General features: G+C 27.1%; 2 protein-coding genes across 3 annotated transcripts; one reads left to right on the top strand and one right to left on the bottom strand.

The window, feature by feature from the left end:
• Positions 1-1,262: 1,262 nt before the first annotated feature.
• Positions 1,263-8,763, bottom strand: LOC107165429 (uncharacterized). Its single transcript, XM_089220318.1, has 4 exons — positions 8,616-8,763; positions 8,399-8,542; positions 2,928-3,536; positions 1,263-2,861 (listed from the first exon to the last, which is right to left on the bottom strand). The coding sequence occupies exons 3-4, from the start codon at positions 3,515-3,517 to the stop codon at positions 1,865-1,867; spliced, it is 1,587 nt and encodes a 528-aa protein (XP_089076444.1). The 5' UTR covers positions 3,518-3,536; positions 8,399-8,542; positions 8,616-8,763; the 3' UTR covers positions 1,263-1,864.
• LOC107165434 (uncharacterized) lies at positions 4,038-21,207 on the top strand. 2 transcript variants are annotated; one of them, XM_089220317.1, is made up of 4 exons: positions 4,038-4,060; positions 17,956-18,892; positions 20,189-20,673; positions 20,750-21,207. In XM_089220317.1, the coding sequence occupies exons 2-4, from the start codon at positions 17,980-17,982 to the stop codon at positions 21,149-21,151; spliced, it is 1,800 nt and encodes a 599-aa protein (XP_089076443.1). In that variant the 5' UTR covers positions 4,038-4,060; positions 17,956-17,979; the 3' UTR covers positions 21,152-21,207. The 2 variants fall into 2 exon arrangements, with proteins under 2 accessions (XP_089076443.1, XP_015369145.2); XM_015513659.2 differs by lacking the exon at positions 4,038-4,060 and adding an exon at positions 13,340-13,482.
• Positions 21,208-23,438: the final 2,231 nt, after the last annotated feature.

The following is a 23,438-nucleotide window of genomic DNA, read 5'->3' as shown; positions in this document are numbered from 1 at the left end:
TATGAATATTAAAATATATTGTATCATTTAAATTTTATTGTTTAATTTTTATCCTCTATAATTGTATGCACAAAAAGCTAAAGCTAATTAAAATAAAAAAGGAAGAAGAAGTTTATAATTAATTCAATCATTAGTGCAAAGCCAATCAACAATTAGCACAAATTAGTAATTAATAGTTTAACCTATAGTTTATCACAATAATCGTATGAACATTTTCAACAACAATTGTTTTGAGCAATAAAAACAGATCATTAAATGAAAAGTGTAATATTCCTACTAAATGTCCTATCTATTTACTTTAGAAATGAATCAATGCCCATAAATGATTCCCAGTATTACACGGAAGATAATCACTAAATAATTTGGAATGAAAATAATAAATAGGTACCAGTGGCGGATTCAGGATTTAATTTTGGAGGAGCTCATAGTCTAAAATGCAGTGAAAATTATTGTATTCCATAAAACGTACAATAAGCCGTTGTGTGTAAGCAGGCCTTACAAAGGCCAATTGGGGGGGGGGGGGGGTGAGGCCATTTCCAATTTTATTATTTCATTAACTATCGTTTTCTTAAAAAAATTAATTCAATATATTGTTTTTTAAACCTTCGATACTTCATGTTTAAATGTACCTATAAATTGTAATATAACAATGAACAGCATTGAAAAATATTGGATTATAAATTACATGAACTATGCGGGACCAACACATTCTTTGAACTATATGTATAGGTACATTATACTGCAACGGTTTCCAAACTGTACAACGTTACGGTCTATGGCTCATAAATTCATAATAAATAATTTAAAATGTAGGTATTGAATTTTTTTTCAAAAATTCAATATTAATGAGTACTCTTTTGTTTTGTATCTAATGATATTTATTTACAATTTAAATAAATTAAATACTTACCTAAGTTTTAATTTCAATCGAAATATTTATACGTTCATAAATATATAATTGATATTTGGGTATACTTAGAATATCAGAAAAAAAAGAATTATAGAATTTACTATACTGTAAGCATTAATATCACAGGTTGGTAATATATCGATATAGCATTGTTTCCGATAACCATTATTCAGGAAAATGCTGAGTGAAATAATTTTACTTGTTGTAAAAAGACCTCTTTGCTGGTAAAAATTACTACATGGGGGTGGTACTGTTTTCACATTGCTTAGCCCCAAATTTGTAAAAAGACCTAGAATATTTTGTATAAACATGGTATATTCGACCTTAAAGGTTTAAGAAAATGTCTATGGAATTCAAACAAAAAAATATTATTTATTTTTAACTATTACATATTTACATTAACATTATAGGTAATATAAATTTAAAGTTTTTAAAAATGTTTAAGATAATTAAAATGAGAAAATGAAAATGTGTAAAATGTGTAAAATGCTTACAACTAATAAATACATGTATTTAATATATTTATTTCTTGTCAGGTGGCACTCCTGGGAGCCTTCCTTTTCTGTAATTAATGTTGTTTTTTTTCTTTTTCTTTTTAAGTGTCACCACACTTACTTATTATACAGTGTATGTATAGATTGTAAATACACTTTTATCTTCAATAAAAAAAAAATAAAAAAATAAAAATATATATATATATATATTTATAAAATAATAATGAAAAAAAAATGTTCTTTAATATTGGCGTACTGCGAATATTAATCTACATAAAAAGTATACCAATATAATAGGTAACACTTTAATATACTGTATATTTTAAACTAGTGCATTATATTTTAAGATGCGAATTTAAAGTTTTTCGAAATTTTCATGAGTATTACAACAAAAAAATTGTTAAACACAATAACACGTGCATGTGTGCTATAGGTAACTGTAGAATGTAGATAGTTATTGTTAGAATCCAGAAAAAAACAAAAAAATCAGAAGTGCTAGAAGACCGATTAAGAATGAAACGCACTTCGACCATATGCTTATTTCAACTTTACCATCCAAGAATCTATCACACAATTGTTTCTCTAGCAATTTTGCACCACATAACACTATTGGTACACCAGTACCAGGTTGCGCTGAAGCGCCCACAAAGTACAAGTTTTCAAATATTTTACATTTCAAACTTGGTCTGAACCATAGAACTTGAAACAATGAATGAGATAATCCTAGTATAGACCCTTTCCATAAATTGAATTCGTTTTGCCATGTTCTCGGATCGTTCACTATCTCATGATCGATCAAACTTCTGAAGTTGGATATCTTCAATCTTTTCTGAATTGTGTCGATTACATGTTCCCTAGCTCTCTTGACAAGTTGATCGAAATCGATATTAGGTACATTCGATATATGTCCCACCGGTACTAATACCACAATTGTGTCTTTTCCTTCTGGTGCTGCTGTTGGGTCGATGCGACTAGGTACGTTTACATAAAACGATGGTTCGTCGGGCAATGTATGATCCTTGAATATTTGATCAAAACTTTGTTTATATTTTTCAGCCAAAAAAATATTGTGTACTTTTAATTGTGATACAATTTTGTTCATAGACCAATAAAATGATATCGAAGATGAAGTGAGTTCTTTTTTGCCGAGTTTTTCAGCGTAAGATGTTTTTGGCAAAAGTTTGTTGTACGCATATATGAGATCTGCATTACAAATCACTATATCACTATTTACCACATCACCATTTACCAATTTAATTCCTTTCGCCACTCCTTTATCATCAACTACTATTTCTTGGACGTCAGTATTATAATTGAACTTTGCCCCGTATTGAACAGCAATTTTTTCAAGACTTTGCAATACTTTATTGAAACCTCCTTTTGGATACCAAATCCCTTCTACTATTTCAGTATACTGCAGTAAGGTATATGGAGCTAATCCATCATATGGTGACATTCTAAAAACATAAAAACAATTTTAGTTTTATTTAAAATATAATGTTAGTGAATATTTTTCTATTTACCCTAAGTACATAGTCTGGAACGAAAACGCCTTTCTCATGTAGTCGCTCTTGAAATACTTACAAACTCTGTTGTAAACAGTGTCCAATAAATGTAGTTGGATTACGTCTGGTATATGTTTTGGATTGAAAAAGTCATACCAATGTTGGAAATCAGTTTTTAGTGCAACTTTAACGCTCCTTTGATAGTGTACATGAGTTTCCTTTAAATAGCTCAAAAAATTAGTTAATGTCAATTCACCACTACCTTCGTATTTTTCAATAGAACGAGATAATTTTGATATATCTGTGGTAAGTTCGTATGTTTCCCCATCGTGAAAATGTACACTGTAATTAGATGGACATTTCAATAACTCTATGTGATTTTTAATGTCCTCTCCCAAATCTTCAAATGTCTCCTCAAATATTTTAGGCATCAGATACAATGATGGACCTTGATCAAATCTATGTCCATTTTGATAAATTAGTGAACATCTTCCTCCATTATATGCATTTTTTTCATAAATTTCTACTTGAAATCCTTTTTTGCTAAGTCTAGCAGCAGCTGCTGTACCACCAGCTCCAGCTCCGATGATGATAATTTTAATCACCATTTTGTTTTGTCAGTATTATCTATGACATAATAACATTATAATAAACATCAATATATTAATACTATTAAAAAAAAAAAAAATTAAAAAAACACTAGATAATGTTTAGTTGAATAATATTATACAGATTGCCTAATTAAATTATTTACAAAAGTTTACAAAACATTATTTATCTTTTAAATTAAAAATGTATTCTATATATTGCGATGTCAATATTTTATAAAGAGTTAGGTATGGTAGATCAAACAAAATAGGATAAGAGATATGATAGAAATGTAAAATTGTAATTTTAGAATAATAATATGTTTAGTCACAGACTTGTATTTACATAGTTTGGCTTCGTTAGTTTTCATTATAACCCACTATCAATTTGCGTAGATATTGATTTTATAATTATGTTGTTGACATTTGTTTTATAGCATGTACCAGATAGGTATAGAGTATAGACGTATAGTTAACTATAATATGTAGTAAGTAGTAGGTAACTATCAACTGCCTGCTTGTTATTGACCGGTCGAAAACACTTTTTTGGTATTGAACTTTCAGGTATCTACATAAAGTCATATATTTTTTTAGTTAGAAATAGTTTGGTTTAGTTGTATGTGTTAGAACTTGTACTGTTAAATTTAAAAGTAATAAAATCTTAAATGGATTTAAATATTTTAAATAAGTTGATACCGCTGATGGTATTCAATATTATTTATTTGTTTTAATAGTTTTTGAGATATCCGTCGGTAGGTACTTTAATACATAATAAAGTCAAAAGCTAATTTATATATGTAAAATGAGGTTTAACGCAGTCATGTCGATAATAATCTGTATTAGCGGGAGTTTTTTATTTCGTTGAACACTATACCATACTATTTGTAACACTTTTCCTTAGCTTTATATAATTTTATAAAAACACGAGTAAATTAGTCTTAATAAAGATGTTAATTAGAAATTTTTTTTTTCTTCATGATTTAAGACATTTTCATATGATTTTTAGATAGGTTTAGTACAATGTGATCAATTGATAAAAAAAACTGTTATACCTATGGCAGCTGACAGGAAGACTGTCTTAGATTTTATACTTATTTTTTTCACTCATTAGTAAATTTACTTTTCTATTAGTTATATGATAGGGATAGGTTAAGGTTTAATTAGTTATTACTAACAAATAATCACATATATAGGTCACATTATGTACCATTAAATAATATAGTGATTATAATATTATAAGTCAATGCCGATTCACGAAAGAACGATGCATGAATAGGTTTGTGTTATATATATATATATATATGTAACTTAAAATCAATCTAAATATTTGTAGTTTCTTTGTGTATAGTAAATAGTAATATATTAAATATAAATTATGTGGTGGAGAAGCTTTATAAGTCTTTATGAGCAATATTTTTTAAATTCAAACAAAATAACTAAACATTATGTCTATTGTCTATATTGTATATATAAAAAAAATGTATCTAGGTATGTATTATTGATATTCTTAAATTTCTATAATGGTTTATGATCAAGCGACGAAGGATCTTTTAGTGTGTGATGTATTATATGTGTATTGGATAATGATTTTTGAAGGTATTTTGCTGTTTCTGTTAATGATTGGTGGTGAAGTGTGGTATTTTTTTGGTTTTAGGTGTTGATGAGTTGTTTTGATGGAATTTTTCGTTTGATATTTGTAGATACCGGGATGAGAGTTTTTCATCTCAAATGCATTTTGTTGATGCCAATTTAAATTATTTTAGTATAGTGAACAAAGGTATATCAGCAAGGTACTTTAATAACTATATTTAAACATGATGCGAACTCTAATTATTTTAGTGTTAGTTTTAATCATTATAAATGTGAGTATCTATTATATGTGATTGAATTTCAAATAAAGGCTACATATTTGTCATATTTAATTAATTAAATTTTGTTAAATCCACGAAATAAATGCATAGGTACATCGTGAATGTAAAATAATATAAGCTCAACATTTGAAATAAAAATTGTTGCTACGCTGCGTAATACAAAACTAATAAATTATATATTTAAGTCATGGTTGGGCAAATTGGGCAACTTCATACATTTTTGAATATTATAAATTGTTTTAAGAAAAACTGATGAAGGATTTTGTATTATATTTTAGTCACGTTTCATATGATAAAATACAAAATAAACATTTATATTGTTTACAATTAAGTATGGAATACTTATTTGTTAAGAAGACCAATTATTTTTAAATTAATTTAAATAATTATATACCAACCATTGGAGAGAAATAAAACACAGGGAGAGGAAAATATAAATATAATATAATACATAATATTAAATAAATAAAATAAAATATAATTTTTTTTAATAATGTTTATATTATTTACCTATTGTATTTATTTTTTTTATATACATAAATAATGATTGTAATAATAACAATAATAGAAACAGAACGAATGTATTCACGTATAAAGCTTATGTAGCTTATTTTTTAGATCAATCTGATTGATAAAAATATGTATGTACATTGTACATTGATGAAGAAAAATTTGAAATCTAGTGAATAAAAAAGAAAATTTAAATATATTCAGGTGGTGTCGTGATCTAATAGTGGACTAGTTAACAACTAGTCCACTAATCACAACTATCTCGCCATGAAGTGCTATTACTGAATAGCTTCTTCAACCAAGCCAACCACGACCTTATATACCTTATATATCGTATAACCCTCTATTATGCTTATTGTAAATTTCTGTTTCAGATTGTATAAATTAAAATAAATATGTTTAAATATATATATTCTATGATTTGAGAGTGAAGGACAATAAAATTAGTGATTTGACCATAAAAAGTATAGAAATCACTTTTGGACATTTAAAAGTATTCCAAACAGAAATTATGTTAGTAATTATATTAATAAGATAATTTAATATCTAATCAAATAGTTGAACCATACATTTGTTAAAACTAGTATAGGTACATTATTACGTACTTTCGTAGAAGCTGGGATAGCGTAACATAGATTAAGAACTCTATAATTTAATATAACTCGATAGTGGCGTATTTAGGGGGAAGGTTAACCCCCCAAAATTAATTCCTATATATGCCACTGGAACCAGGGGCTTAGACCTGTACTTATAACTTTTGCAAGGAGTTAGTCTCCTCGAGCCCTCTGATTTCCACCAATAAGCTTGGGACTACTAATACTTTTGAACAATAATTTTATTATAAAATCAATAGCAGTACTATCTGGAAAAAAAACTTTTGGATTCTATAAGTGTGAATGAATCACACGTAATGTCAACTAAAATTACATAACAATGTACAACTCTGAAAAACGATGGTATCTATACTGAAAGTGTTGCATTGTTATCAAAAACTCTTTAAACGAAGACTTATTGTACCTATTTATATAAATAAAATATGAATTATGATTAATATATTCGGTACCTACCATTACAATATTGTACAGCGGAAACCTAGCCTTTAACAAATATTCCTAATTAGCAGACACCTCCTAATAACGGACAATTTTTCAGGCCCCATCACAGCCCCATTGGAATTAATAACAGATAGACATTTTGATGATTATTGTTTTTAAACTGTTGTACTTATCTCTTATTTAGTTTGATATTTCATTGTTGAATCAGTTACGTTGAGTAAATAATTGTTGTGTTGTAATAGTATTATTAAAAGCTAATTAAAAAAAAAAATACGGACAGACATGTGAACATATATATTTATTATGTTTTTTTTTTTTTTTTAATTTCCGATAAAGAAATTTATTTTATGATTTAATCGATACTACTAGCCACTAGGTAGGTACCTACCTAAATACAATCAATAAATCTAAACGAACGAAAGATAATGATAAAAATATACATTATACATATTCTCAAATTGATACCTATAAACCATATCTGGGGGACGAGGTGGCCGAGTGGTCTACCGCGTCGGCTGTGGCTCAGCCGGACCGGGTTCGATCCTCGACCATCGGGCGGCATTTTTCTCCGGGCAAGTCATGGTGTCCGGAGAACAAGTACCACCATCCCCCACTCCGGGGCATGGCAGAAACCTACGGGTGCCCCAATAGAAATTCTGCCAAAACTCTCAACCACGTATAAAACCAACCTACAGTTCCATAAGAACCTATAGTACTACCCCCTTCCCAATGGCCTTAGTTGCCGCGGGATAATTAAAAAAAAAAAAAAAACCGTACTATATGCCTAATATTAACCAAACTTATCTAATTACATATTTTAAACAAAATGTTTGTTCTAAAGTAAGTAAAACTTAAATTTAAATTTGTATTCATTTTTTCCAATAGCAGATACCTCTCAATAGTGAACAATTTTTATGGTCCCGCGAGTGCCCGCCATTTAGAGGTTTTATTACTGTATTTAGATTTTACAACATGGATGAGTTGTACGTTCCCGCAGATCCTCCTACGTATAATGCTATATTTATAAGGTGTGTTTTAATCCCCGCTACCGAAATTTACCTGGTATGTGACGAAATCAATTTTATTGTTATCTATTTAATTTTGAAGTTAGTTATGATAATTTTATATAATTTTCAAAATAATTGCCGTTTTAAAATATTCATAGTTTATAATATCAATAAAAGTCTCCACGATGCCCTTGATAAAAATGTTATTTTTAAATTTTTATAAAAGGTCAATTCATTCTAAATTAAAAAACAGTAGAGCAAAATTAATTAATGTGATCGTAAAATTTGCTATCTGGTACCTACTATGTTTTAGGAGGGATGCAACACATGCTGAGGTGGCGTTCATTACAGTATTCGGTCCATATTCTATACTTAAATATAGGCTATACTACTGTCTTTAGGTTCATACTTAAAAAGTATTAGTTAAAAGTTTAAAACATTGAATTAATAAATACTTACTGATATAAAAAGCGGGTAAGTGGGTGATGATCTACTGTCCAATTACTAATGGATCACTGCAATGTGTGGTGTTAAATTTGAATTTGATGAAATCATATCACTGTGCACGAATAAAACGATTCTGAGTGGAGACGGTTTGTTAGCCTAGAATATTTTATATTATATTTATATTTTTATTATTATTAATGTTAATAATAATTTAGTTCTTAATTTTTACCTTTTGTATATGTTGTGTGCGTCCGTAGTCTTGTTGAAAAATAATTTCGAAATATCCGATTGCGTCTTAGGTCTACAGCAAAAACTTTTAAGAGATAAAACTATCGATAGACTATTAATTTGTTAATAAAATATTATTGTAGGTACCATTTTTTTATACTTATGTAATTTTTGATAACTATGGCGATGGTGGGAGATTCTAATTTATTCTTAACTTAGTATGACGCATGCATGTATTGTATACCATGTAGTATTATTTTAATTAGTTTATTATATGTATGTACTCAATAATTTACACTCCTCTTTTTTACCATAATTTATAATGGTAGTGCTATATAATAGTTGTCTATTCTCTTAATATTTAGAATTTTCTAACTTTTGCTGCTTAATTTGTCTGGTGTACCTACATGGGATATGACACCTGAATCAAAAGTTTTCTAGACTTATTGGAATTTATTTGAACTCATATACAATGAAACCTCTCTTACTGAACACCTTTATATAGCGGTCACTTCTGAATGACGAACATTAAGATAAATTTTGTTTTATTAGATTAGATAAGTTTATTTAACCTAATTATATTACGACTATTCTCAATAAAAAATCTTCTCATGAAAAATATTGATCGAGTATGCCGCCACTTTCGAAATTCAAATATCTCCAATATTGTGTGATTTAGATTGAATATTAGAGTGCAGCGATTTATTATTCTATTATTTAACTACAAAATAGCGGTGGTTCTAGCATTAAATATTGGAGGAGGTAATATGTTAATCCACGCAAACCTGTGGGGGCCTTTGTCCCCTACACCACCTCCCATTACTGAAAATTTAAGAAAAATTTTAAATTTAAATTTTAAATTACATTTAAATAACAAAAACATTTTTGATCTGGCTAATATCTTTCTATTTAGTAACAAGTATAAAAATAAATACAAATTTATTGAATTAAATATTTAAATAAGGCATATAATATAATACCTAATATTGTATATGTCATAAACTCATAATCGACGAGGAAATTTATAATATTATTTTATATAGGTCTACTAACAAATACAATTAGTTTTTGAATTGGCCAGTATCCTTTTAAAATATAACTAGGTAACTAGCTAATACAAGATTAATAGTAGGTAAGTACTTGACAACAGTCAGCATCGATACATATTTAATATTACACGAGTGACGAGTCACAAAATATGTACCTATATTAAAACGTTTTAAATACATATTTATATTTATTTTTCAGTTTTTTTTTTTTTGACAGCCATAGATTTGAACACATATAAATTTTAATTATTATTTGAATGAATATTGTTCGATGCCCACATCCAGCCGTGGCCCACCGTGAAAAGTTTCAATATCCTACCTATGTTACTACTTGTTATTCATAGCTGCTAGCATAAGCAAATTTTAATATTTGGTAAAAATGTTAAATTCATATTTATGAAAATTGGTTTTAAACTAATAATAATAATAATAATAAAAAAAATACAATTGTATTTTCAATAGTTGCTGTAACTGCAGTTGCGTAATTATTCTAACGTAACATAATTTTTTCCCCTGATTAGTACAGTATTAATTTTTAACCCTCCCTTGCCAATAAGTAATAACTAGATCTAACCGGCTTCTAGAGACTACGTTTAAGAGGTATACAGTTTACATAATTATATGAAACATTATTAATCGTCACATAGACGAAAAATAAATAAACATAATTTTAATACATATTCATCGCTTTGATTATAAGAATATAAAATATACAATCTGTTGTTTTGCAATAACAATCGTAAAATAAATTATTATTACCGAGTTATGTAATATATTATCGTAATTAAAATAATAATTAAGTTACATAACCGACAATTATATATAGTAAAGTAAATACATTTTATCAGATAAGATTTAAAACTCTTATATAATATTTGCATTATTATTATTCATTTAAATGTAGAAAATGTAATATATATATGTAATAGCGTTTATTATAAAAAAAATAAAGTATACTAAGTAGATAGTAGGTAATTAACAGTAATATAATATCACCTGATACATTACATAATATCATAATTATAAATTTATAATAGAGTATATCATTAATGAAATTAGTATCGCCAAGAGGGTTATCAATTGAAAGGGCACTTTAATCTATATTATTTAATATTAAATTGACCATTTAAGATCGAAAAGTACCTAATGAATCAGTTATAAATGTTATAATAGGTAATAAGTTATAGATTTTAAAAGATAAGGTTTGAACACATTAGTTTCGACCGTTAGTATCAAGGTTTTATAAAGGCACGTCCTCACTGGTGTGCGGCCAAAGCCCCTCGCTTTGCCACCCGACTTTAATATTTTGGTGAGAACGTGAAACCACATGGCTTTTGTAGCTGATCGGCCGAATCTGTGGGTTCCCGATGGTTGTCGGTAAACATCAAGGAAAGCCGTGCGGCCTAGTGCGGCACCTTATGGTTCTATTCAAAATAAATTCTTATACGCCCGTATTAAAATATCAAAGTATGAGTTTTTATAATATAGATTCATACTAGCCAATAATTAAAATGTAGGTGCCGACATATAGATAAGGTTACCAATTTTTTTTTTATAAATGGAATTATATTACATTGAATTAAAATACGTTTATAAAATCTTTTTTTTCTTTTTCACCTTTTCACCCCTTAAATTTGATCAAGAGTATTATGCAGGCAGTGCAGCGTCTTTTCTGAAAGGTAATGTTCTTGAGCTGGTAGGTACTTTAGAGAGGTCATTTCTTGATTTTCGAAACGGTACTCGAAATAAAAGCGGTTAAAGGAGAAAAACATACGTTAGTGATATCTATATACACTTTAATTTTCGAAATTACTTACATAAAAAACTTTTTTTGAGTTATATATAGACCACTGAAATTTTCGATTTTTATGATAATTTTTTTTTGAAGGGTCGGTAAAAAATTTTGGATGTCCAAAAACACTTGAAAATTTAATACAAAGTTCCTCATAAGTTATTCTTATAGTGATTACAAAATTATAAGAATACATAGGCACAATTTTTTTTTATAAGCGTTTATAGTTCAAAATAGTTGTATTTTTAATCCTTAGTTATAAACACAAAAATTTTTATGATTTTTCAACTTCAAAATTACTTGCAAATTTTCGCGTTTTCGACAGATTTCGTAAAAATTTGAACTATAAACGCTTATAAAAAAAAAATTGTGACTTACGATTTTTAATTTTTTTTAGCTACAATAAGAACAACTTATAAGGAACCTTGTATTAAATTTTCAAGTTTTTTTACCGACACTCCAAAAAAATTGAAAATTTCAGAGGTCTATAAATAACTCAAAAAAGTCAAAAAAATTTTTGAAAATTAAACTGTTCATAGATAACACTAACATAAACATTTGGTGAAAATGTCAAGTATTTACAGTGATTAGTTTTTGAATTACAACCATATAAAAAAATCGATTTTGTCGAAAACTGATTTTGCGTAAAAATTCCCGGTTTTCTGTCATTTTTTTTTTGTTTTTCTCGATTTTTTTGAAAACTGTTGGAAAATGTTTACTTTTGAACAACTCTATAATGCACCAAGGATCTTCAATTTTACATCGGAAACCACCCCCAAAGTTTGAAATCGTAGCATTATTTTGACTAGTTATGCTGTACATACACAAAAAAAAAAAAAAAAACACACACATCATTGTAAAATCAATACATTCATCACTTCATTCAGAATCTAAAATACAACACTAAGTTTTCCGTAAGTCTTCCTTCAAGTAACTATAGAGAAAACTCGAAGCATCATTATACTAAAAATTTTAGGTGTGTTTGAATTTTAAATTTTTATGAAATCGCGTAACGAATAACGATAATGATTTATCCTCAACCCAGGTACAATAGGCACATATTATATGTATATCTTTTTTTTTTTTTTATTAATTGTTTATGGCATCAACTACATGGTTATTAGCTGGCGTTACATATTAAATTTACATTAATTACTTACATAAATATGTATATCTTATGTCTATGATAATAATATAAGGTATTATGAATTATGATAACCTCATGCAATGTTTTTGGAAAAATAATTGATTAACCATGCCTTATGCAAAATGCATCCAAATTGAAAAATAAAATATTTGTTTCAAAATAGAATATATGACAATATTTAAATATAATATATCCTTAATCCTTGACTGACAAATCATCTCCGTTCAGAATCGTTTTTCGTATACAATGATACCTATCATTGCATTCAAATTTAACCTATCCTAGTCAGAGGTCCACCCCACCCCCTAATGTACAGCAGAGCGATACCCACTTACCCGCTTTTGTTGTTATTGTGTTATCAACTTTTATTTGTGAGTCTATAGATTCAAATATTCAATTGATGTATATTATTAATGATGTACGCACACCTATATAAATGAAGTTAAAGTTTATCTTTAGGCATACTTTTGTCGTGATTGAAAAAGTTATTTCACTTATATTATATTACCCTCATATATTTCGTATTGATAATACACATCATAATTTAAGCACTCGGTCGTAAAATATAATATGTATATTTAGTAAGTATTACCTATATCAATAGGTATTAAGGTAGGTATATAGCCATATAGGTTTGTTCATTGTGCATGTTTTATCATAATTTTCTAATGAGAAAAACATTGTCCCCTCCATTTACAAATTTCTACTACCTATATAATATGCTTTATGTTGTTATTGAACATTTTAATTTATATGAATGATTTCATATGATCGTAAATCACTGGCCGAGTTTTATAATAAATTGTTATAGTTATTATGTTCGTGTTGGGTTGTTGATTAAGTTATTTTAAGTTATTTTTACACTCATTAAAAATATAAGGTGAGTACATTTTTAATTAGTAAATAAAATATTAAAATAATATAACAATACTCTAGGTTTGGTACCTTTAATTTTTTATCGATGGCGCCCACCTGTCAAAACCTAGAGGGGTGATCATCATAAAATAAATAAATTGAAAACTAAGACTCATATATAGGTGAACAAAAATAAGATTTTATAACATTTTAAAGAGTTTAAATGTAATGATTTTATCCTAAAATTATTAAAATCTGAATATTTTTTTAGTGCACAAGAATTCTTAATTTTTTATAAAAGTTATAAATCAAAAGATCTAGGGAAAATGTTTTAAATAAACCAATATAAATTTTCACATTTTTTGTTCAACGTGCTTAAAAAAAATCAACTTATGTATAAGTCAGAAACAAGAAATGTATGTAAAATGTTGCAAAAAAAAAAAAAAAATAAACAAAACTTGAATTGTTTTAATTATTATAAATTGAACAAAGTTGTTATTATCATTTTGATTTTATACTATGTAAGTTACTACTGTGTAACATATGTAAGTTACTTTACGATTTTAAAATTATATCAAAAAATATAAAAAGCAATATTCATTCAAAATCACAAAACAATTAAATAAATCAAACATTTATAAGCAAAGTTTGTAAAGGTTTACCCACAATATAAGTTAAGTGAGTAACCTACCAACATGAACGCTTTTAAATATTGTTTTATTTGTTGCAGTAGTATCTATACACTTATATACATTATTTATTTACTTATTATTATTATATAATTAGTGTTAGAATTATTAAGACCGTATTTATATAATAATACTTATTTAAGGATATTTTAATATTGTTTGGTACCTATTTAAAGATAATTAAAAAAGAATTATATAATCATAAACGAACCGCAGTTTCTTTTAGTTCAATTCCATGATTGAAAATTACTCAGGAGTTGAAATATTCATATCTCATTCAGTCATTCATATAAGCTATATACAATTTATTATAAAGTATTAATGTATGATAGTCAATAGTCATTCACGACATTAACTATTAATATTAGAATATTAAGTATACTCTAGAAATTTAAGTATTCAGGAATAATATTTTTAAACTACAACAATATAACTAAAATTATTACTCTTGGTTTTTTAATATGTATTTTTATCCAAATTTGAACTTAAAATAACTACAAAAAGCCGTGTTTGTGTAGATTTTAGATTTTTTTTGCCGCAGAATGAACTATTTACGTGGAACTTCATTTTGAATTGTCAATCTTTAGCTATAAAAGTCAAACGTTTTATAAATTTTTAACAACTAAAGGATTTGTACATTTTCAATTAAAAAAAAAAAGCGGGAAAGTGGGTGTCGCTCTGCTGTACAGTAGGTTACAAGTGGGTTAGAGTTACAAATGAGTAAGAAGCCTAGTATTAAATTTTCAAGCTTTTCTACCTAACAAATACATTTTTATCGATGTTTATAGAAAAAAAAAACTAAAAAAGTTGAATAATTAAAATGTCAATAAACAGCTCAAAACTAATCAAAATATTTTGAAAATTGTATCAAATATAGAAAATGCCTATTAAACATACAGTGAAAATATCTGCAGTCATTTGTTTTAGAGTTACACCAAAATAAGAAAATCGCTAAATGTGAAATACAGTGAAAATCCAATGTTGTAAAAATTTAAATTTCAAATGCTCATAATAATTTAATTTGAATTTCCGGTGGACATTTTTTTTGTGATTAAGATGAAAAACTTATAACGAATCTTGTATTAAATTTTCAAATCATAGATTTAAAAATAACATTTTTTATGAATTTCTAGCTTAAAATAATTTGCGTATTTTCGCGATTTTTACGTATTTTGTCAAAATTCAAACTTTGAATGCTTATAAAAAAAATTGTGACGATGAATTTCTTTTATTTTTCAACTGCTATTATAACAATATGTTTAAAACCTTGTATTACATTTTCAAGATCTTCTACCCAAAAAATAGATTTTTATCGATATTAATTTAAAAAAAACTAATTATGATTGAAAATTGCATACCTAGGTAAGTAATAAGATTTTACAAAAATAGTTTCATTGCATAAATTTGTGGTAAATAATAAATATGGTTTAAAAATAAAACTCTTTAATATAGTCAAAGATGATGGGATAAACTACTGTCTACTTATAAGTATATCATTCTAAATTTTAGTATTAATATTCATAAATCTAATACAAAACAAGGTCAACCATCAAGGGTTGCAAGGGGGTGAAATTTCACACCTCAAGAAAAAATATTGTAATTTTTTTAGTTTTGAAAAATAAAATAATTTTACTAATGATTATACTATATGATGTACATATAGGTTTTTATCGTAATACCATAGATTAAGCATACACTAGATAGCCCATTCAATAGTAATTCAGTGCCACTTGTAATATTTGCAGTTTTGATTCCAAAGATATTAGTTTAGATTCCGAACAATGATGTCGCATTTTCAAAAATTATTTTTTTTATCGCTTATTGATATCAATCATAAATTATAATTCACATTATAGATATTGATTTCAAAATGATGTGCGTTTTTTTTTTTTTTGTATCTGTACTGTGTACCTACACGATAAGTTGTCGAAATAGAGATTAGATTTTCAATTTCAGTAGCTTTTTTGGTTGGAAAGTGAATTTATTTGATGCATTGGGTAGGTAAAATTTTGAAATTCCAAGTAGTTTTCAAAAGCATCGGGGGGAAAAAAAAATAAGGAAAAATGGGATTTTTTACGCAAAATCAATTTTTAATATAATCGACTTTGGAGATTGGTATAACTCTACAACAAATTGCCATACACATGACATTTTTCCTGAATATTTATTCTGTATACTTGATAAAATTATCAAAATTTTTCAAATCTTTTTAAGTTCTTTATAGACATTTGAAATTTTCAATCTTTTTACTTTATTTTTAGATTAGATTGAGCGGAGCGAGGAATGTATTGATTTTACCATGATATGTGTTATGTAAAATTTTTTTTTTTGTGTCTTTCATCACGTTTTGGGGCAGTAAAAGTGCTTCGATTTTCGACTTCAGTACCTCGTTCGATCAGGAAGTGAATCTAGTTGGTACTTTGGGGGGGGGGGGGGGTCAAAAGTCTTAATATTTTTCTAAATAATCGGGATAAACAAACTAAAAATTAAGGGAAGAACTGGAAATTACGCACAATCAATTTTCGAGAAAATCAATTTCGGTGTTTGATATAACTTTAAAACAAAGGACCATAGATAAATGAAATTTTCACCAAATGTTTAAATAAATATATTCTATTCACCATGCAATTTTCAAAAATTTACGACTTAAGTTGAACTATTCATAGGCATATGCAATTTTCGATCATTATTAGTTTTTTTAAAATTAATATCGATAAAAATCTATTTTTTGGGTAGAAGATCTTGAAAATGTAATACAAGGTTTTAAACATATTGTTACAATAGCAGTTGAAAAATGAAATAAATTCACCGTTACAATTTTTTTATAAGCATTCAAAGTTTGAATTTTGATAAAAATCGCGAAAATTCGCAAATTATTTTAAGCTATAAATTCATAAAAAATGTTCTTTTTAAATCTAAGATTTGAAAATTTTTAATAATCTATAATACATCCTAGACAGATAAACCGTTTCCACTCAGAATCGTTTTTCGTATACAATGATATAATATCATTGGATTCAAATTTAATTCCATCCATTACAGCAACCCACTTGTAACCTACTGTACAGCAGAGTGACATCTACGACTTACCCGCTTTTTAATATTACTAATAAACTATAGTATGACAAAGAATAGAAAAATAAACTATTTTTAGTATTTTGTATTCTTTAAGGATAATCTTATTTTATAATGAAATTATTGATTGCTATAAAAATATTTATATCTAATACTATTAAATTATTTATTATATTTAAATACTTATATGACATGTATGTATTAAGTGTTATCTGCGATGATCAAATATACAACTTGACACACTGCAAATATAAGTATGATTTCAAAAAATTTAACAAGTAAAAATTACAAAACATCTTATAAATTTATGCTCATTTGATGGATATTTAGTGGTGATAGGAATCGTTGGCATTAGTAGTGAATATGCGTGTATCATTTTAATTGTACTACATTTTACTGAGCTATTATAATTTATTTTGAATTGAAGATTAATTTATCATAAGGGAGCGGAGCTCCTTGCTATCCCAAGTTGTATTTATGAAAACAGATTACCCTGCCATCAGTGACGCTAAAAGTTTTACCTTATTATTGTTTTTCCCACATATTAATATTTAATGTAATATAATTAAATTTACAAAAAAGAAAACTGATACATTTAATAAATATAACAAATAAAAGAACCAAATAACTCCAATTTCTGAACGGTACATTAATTACAAAAAATCTTATTTAGATAAAATATTTTTTTGTGAGTTGTGTAAATAATATTGACAGTTTAATTTGTTGTTTTTCAGTTTCCGGCTTCATAATACGTCTAAATGTTAACCTACATTGATTTCCACTTAAAGTACACACTTCCAGTTATTGGATTATTGTTATTAATCACCCGACCATTTATTAACCGTTCGGAAGTGTTTAAAATTTCATTAATAAGTGTCATAGCTTTTCTGTACACAACACCATGGGATAACTATATCATCTATCAAAGTGGCTGGACATTTCACCCTGAAAAAGTCTTGGCTCGTATTGGATATGTGCCTATTGAAGAGTACATGTTTTTTATTATACAAACAGTTCTAACATCCCTGTGGGCTTTGCTCTGTGTTCGATGGTCAACCCCGTGCTTAAATTTCAACTATGACAAACGCAGCTACCAATTGATTCGATGGATACCAATTACGATTTTGACCATGACTACGATAATAGGTTATAAAATGGTAATCCCCGGACAAGGGACGTTTTACTTGGGATGTATACTATGTTGGGTATCTCCGGTGATTATATTCATGTGGTATGGAGCAGGAAATTTTTTCGTGAAAAAAATTATACCATCCACTTTTGCGATCGTGGTCCCTACGTTGTACCTATGCTGGATCGATCAATTGGCTCTTAAGGAAAACGTTTGGCATATCAACGAAAAAACTAGTCTGAATATATTTGTCATAGACGACTTACCAATAGAAGAAGCATTTTTTTTCTTCATAGTAAACGTTATAATTGTCTTGTCTGGGATTTGCTTCGATAAAGCTCGCGGTGTAATAGAAACGTACACGTTGGAGTATCCACAACGATTTAGTATTAATTGGAAATTTATTTGTCAACTATTTCGGGCATTCAAGACATCGGAATATAATATGCCACAAATTGTCACTGAAGATATAAAAGAATGTATTAAAATCATCAAAGTCGCTTCAAAATCATTCACCACCGCCAGTTTTCTTTTTCAGTCCGGTAAGAAATTTATAGGTATCTATGAAACAAATTTTTGTAGGATAAATGCCTGCAGAACTCTAAATATATTTGGTAAAAAAAGGCATATATAGGTTTTTCCGTTATACCTATAAAGAATAAGATCTTTATAGGTCTATGTTTGATCCTATTTACTCCATTGCACTCTTATACAGTGAACTATATAAATAAAAATTAATCTTATTACAAAATGTCAAAATGATCCTAATTAAATCATTTATATTTTATAGAATACTTATCTTAATTTATGATACCTAAAGTTAACTCAAATTAGTTAACATAACTACAAAATAGTTTCATAAATGAACGTGATTTAAATGGATTTTGTCTAAGTTCTACCTTCAAACACTAAAAAAAAATGTCTGCAGATTACGATCAAATTATTTTCAATCCCATATTTAAGTATTTTCAAGTTATACTGAAAACATGTATTACATTTTATCACCAAGCAATTTTTATCGCAATGAATAGAAATTAATGAAAAATGGTTTAAGTTATGTTGTCTGAATTCAAAATTGTGATTCGTAGGAATTTGAAACATTAACGTGTGATAGGTATAGGTATTGTATTTTATACACAAAAGGGCATTTTTATATTATGCAATACTCTTGTGAAAATTAAATTAATCTAATTTATATGGTAATAGGATAGAAAATTATTTTAATAGGAATATGAATACATCATAAAACAAAATAAAATATAAATATATTTACTATTTATTAATATAGCCTATATTATATAATATAGGCTGACATCGTGTATTAACTTAGATTCGTATGAAGTGATTTATCATTGAATTTAAATTTAAGATATAAATCACAAATATTTACCAAATGACAAGGTAAACTTCACTTTACCAATTAGATGAACGAAAACTCTTGGAAAATATTTCAATATTTCAAATTAAAGACTTTTTTATACTACTTATAAACTTATAAAAAGTGTATAACAAAAACAATTTATTTTATCCAGATTAACAAAAAACACTTTATAGTATTGTGAATTTAATAATTATCGTTCCATTCAGAATCTTAAATAATAATAATAAAAAAAATAGGGTTCCGAGTCTCAGAAAATAAAGATAAAATAAATTTATGTAGCTTTTCGTTAATTTTTATTAAAAATATAATATTTCTTGTACATTTGAGTACAAGTTCAGTTATTCAAATGATTTGTAAAATGTATTAAATACATTCATATTATTGAGTTTTAAATCATATAAATAGGTATGAATATAAATTATAATGTTGTTTCTAATGAGATATATTTTTTATTTAGGGATTCGGTTGGATTTAATAATTTTATATTCATTTTGTCGTGTAACGGATGACATGATTGATGAGGTGTCGGATGTAAAAAAGAAAAAACTAAAATTTGAGTTAACTGAACGATTTATCAACGAATTGTTTAATGACAGAAAATCAGATAATGAAGTTAAAACCAAACCACAAGAATTGAATATTGATTGGACGAAATACGAATCCGAATTGACTGACGCGGAAATGGCATGTTTCCGGGCACTATCTAGAATAGCATTTTATTTACCTCGTAAGCCGTTCGATGAGTTACTCGCAGGTTACAAATGGGATATTGAGAGTAGAATGATCAAAAATGAAGACGATTTATTATTATATTCCACCTATGTGGCCGGAAGCGTCGGTGCATTATGTGTTTATGTGATGATGTACAGGTGTGATGACGACGATTATGATCTCGTCGAGAACTTCGATTATGTCATAGAAAAAGCATATCAAATGGGACGAGTAAGTAAATAACTTTTTTGATTTTTGTCACATAGTTACATTATAGTTGTATAAATAATCGCTTATAATTTTCTAGGCCTTACAACTTGTGAATATTGCCCGTGATATCGTCACTGACAGCGAAACGTTGGGTCGGTGTTATGTGCCCACCGAATATATGGACGACGAGGAGGAAGAAGTAAGGATCTTGTGTCACGAAAAGCAACCGAGGTCTCTAGGTGATAAGAAGTTAAAAAAATATTCTACGAGGTTGATCCATCTGGCCAACAAACAACAATTAGAATCGTTGGGCGCTATTAGGTGTTTGCCGCACGCGACAAGAGGTTCGGTGCTAGCAACCACTGACATTTATCGAGGGATTGTTTCTGCTATCCAGTCAAATCCGACTTATCCGACCAGAGCTTCATTGTCGAAATGGAATAAAATATTGATAGGACTTTATTCCTTATATATTAAAAGTATTCAATACATTGTATAGTTGTATTTAACCCCTATTTAATAATTATAAATAAAATTATAAATTTTTTTTTTGAAGTGTCGATAAAATTTTTTTGGCCCTATCAAAATACTTGAAAATTTTGAAAATTTAAGATAGGGCCGCTTCATATTGACCATTTTAATATTAAAATTATTATATCTTAATACTTATATTGTATAACAATGTAGAATTTGGTGACACTTCTGGTTATTCTGTGATAGAAGTTCTAATATGGGTTACTGATATGTGACATGTGTGAGCTACATGATATTTCTATTTTTTTTTTTTATATACATATATAATACAATGTATCAAATATCAGGTAAGGGATAAAATAAACAGCACCTCAGAGTACGTCTCTGCTAATTAAAATTATAAATGCTTACATAAAAATTTAACCAATAGCTGTGAATATAGATTTTTATGGCATAGCTAAAATAAAAACAGGCTATGATAGAGTCTTATTAATATTATTTTAGTTTCTGAACGAAGTGAAGAATGAATTGATTTTACAATGATGTGTTTTTTTTTTTTTTTTTTGTGTCTGTGTACAGCATAACTAGTCGAAATAATGCTTCGATTTCAAACTTTGGGGGTGGTTTCCGATGTAAATGTGAAGATCCTTGGTGCATTATAGAGGTTAAAAGTAAACATTTTCCAACATTTTTCAAAAAAAATCGAGAAAAACAAAAAAAAATGACAGAAAAACGGGAATTTTTACGCAAAATCAGTTTTCGACCAAATATATTTTTTATATGGTTGTAATTCAAAAACTAATCACTGTAAATACTTGAAATTTTCACCAAATGTTTATGGTAGTGCTTTCGACTTTTTATGAGTTATTTATAGACCACTTAAATTTGAGAATTTTTTTTTGAAGTGTCGGTAAAAAAATGTTGGACGACCAAAAAAACTTGAAAATTTAATACAAGGTTCCTTATGAGTTGTTATTATTGTAGCTAAAAAAAATTAAAAATCGTAAGTCACAATTTTTTTTAATAAGCGTTTATAGTTCAAAATTTTACGAAATCTGTCGAAAACGCGAAAATTTGCAAGTAATTTTGAAGTTGAAAAATCATAAAATGTTTTGCGTTTATAACTAAGGATTAAAAATACAACACTAAGTTTTCCATATGTTTTCCTTCAAGTAGCTATAGAGAAAACTCGAAGCATCATTATAGGAAAAATTTTAAGTGCGTTTGAATTTTAAATTTTTACGAAATAGCGTACCGATAACGATTTATCCTGAAACGATTTTAAATATTTGTTATTATTCAAAAATTATAAGTCCTAGATACTTGAAAATTTAATAAAAAGTTCCTCATAAGTTATTCTTATAGTGATTAAAAAATTATAAGAATACATAAGCACAATTTTTTTTTATTAGTATTTGAAGTTCAAATGTTGACTTAATACGTAAAAATTACGTCAATTTTCAAATTATCTTAGATAGAAATCCATAAAAGTTTTTCTTTTTAGATCTAAGATTTGAAAATTTAATACAAGGCTCCTATCATATTTTTACAATAGCAGTTGAAAAATAAAAGAAATATATTTGCATAAATTTTTTTTTAAAGCATTCAACGAAAATTCGTAAATTATTTTATTCTAGAAATTCATAAAAAATTTTCCTTTTATACCTAAAATTTGAAAATTTAATACAAGGCTCCTTACAAGTTTTTCAATCTTCATCACAAAAAAAATTTCCACCGGAAATTCAAATTAAATTTTTATTAACATTTGAATTTCTAATATTGACAAAAATTCGTCAAAACCATGAATATTTGCAAATTATTTTGTAGTTCAAAATTCATAATATTGTTTGTATTTAAATCTAAGGTTATGTTTTCCATAAGTTTTGCTTCAAATAGCTATAGAGAAAATTTGAAGCGTCATTATAGGAAAAATGTTTTGAGCGTTTGAGTTTTAAATTTTTATGAAATCGCGTAATGATAACGATTTATCCTCAAACCAGGTATTCGTATATCTATGATAATATAAGGTATTATGAATTATGATAACTATATGATAACTATACTAATTGATTAACCGTGCCTTATGCAAAATGCGTCTTAATTGAAAAATAAAATATTTGTTTCAAAATAGAATATATGACAATATTTAAATATAATATATCCTAGACTGACAAATCATCTCCGTTCAGAATCGTTTTTCGTATACAATGATACCTATCATTGCATTCAAATTTAATCCCATCCATTACAGTAATCTACTGTACAGCAGAGTGACATCCACGACTTACCCGCTTTTTTGAATTTGTTAGTTT

This window comes from Diuraphis noxia, unplaced genomic scaffold (assembly GCF_037042655.1).
Source record: "Diuraphis noxia isolate RWA-SAM2 unplaced genomic scaffold, SU_Dnox_SAM2 contig0002, whole genome shotgun sequence".
Lineage (NCBI taxonomy): Eukaryota > Metazoa > Arthropoda > Insecta > Hemiptera > Aphididae > Diuraphis > Diuraphis noxia.
This window is presented reverse-complemented; position numbering and strand designations above follow the sequence as displayed.

What these genes read in the sequence shown, in the direction of transcription:
- LOC107165429 (XM_089220318.1), bottom strand. Translation starts at nt 3,517, where the DNA reads ATGGTGATTAAAATTATCATCATCGGAGCTGGAGCTGGTGGTACAGCA. An exon ending in TTCCAGACTATGTACTTAGG is followed by an intron (nt 2,862 to 2,927) that starts GTAAATAGAAAA and finishes TTATGTTTTTAG; the next exon opens with AATGTCACCATATGATGGAT.
- LOC107165434 (XM_089220317.1), top strand. Translation starts at nt 17,980, where the DNA reads ATGTTAACCTACATTGATTTCCACTTAAAGTACACACTTCCAGTTATT. An exon ending in CAGTTTTCTTTTTCAGTCCG is followed by an intron (nt 18,893 to 20,188) that starts GTAAGAAATTTA and finishes TTTTTTATTTAG; the next exon opens with GGATTCGGTTGGATTTAATA. An exon ending in AAGCATATCAAATGGGACGA is followed by an intron (nt 20,674 to 20,749) that starts GTAAGTAAATAA and finishes ATAATTTTCTAG; the next exon opens with GCCTTACAACTTGTGAATAT.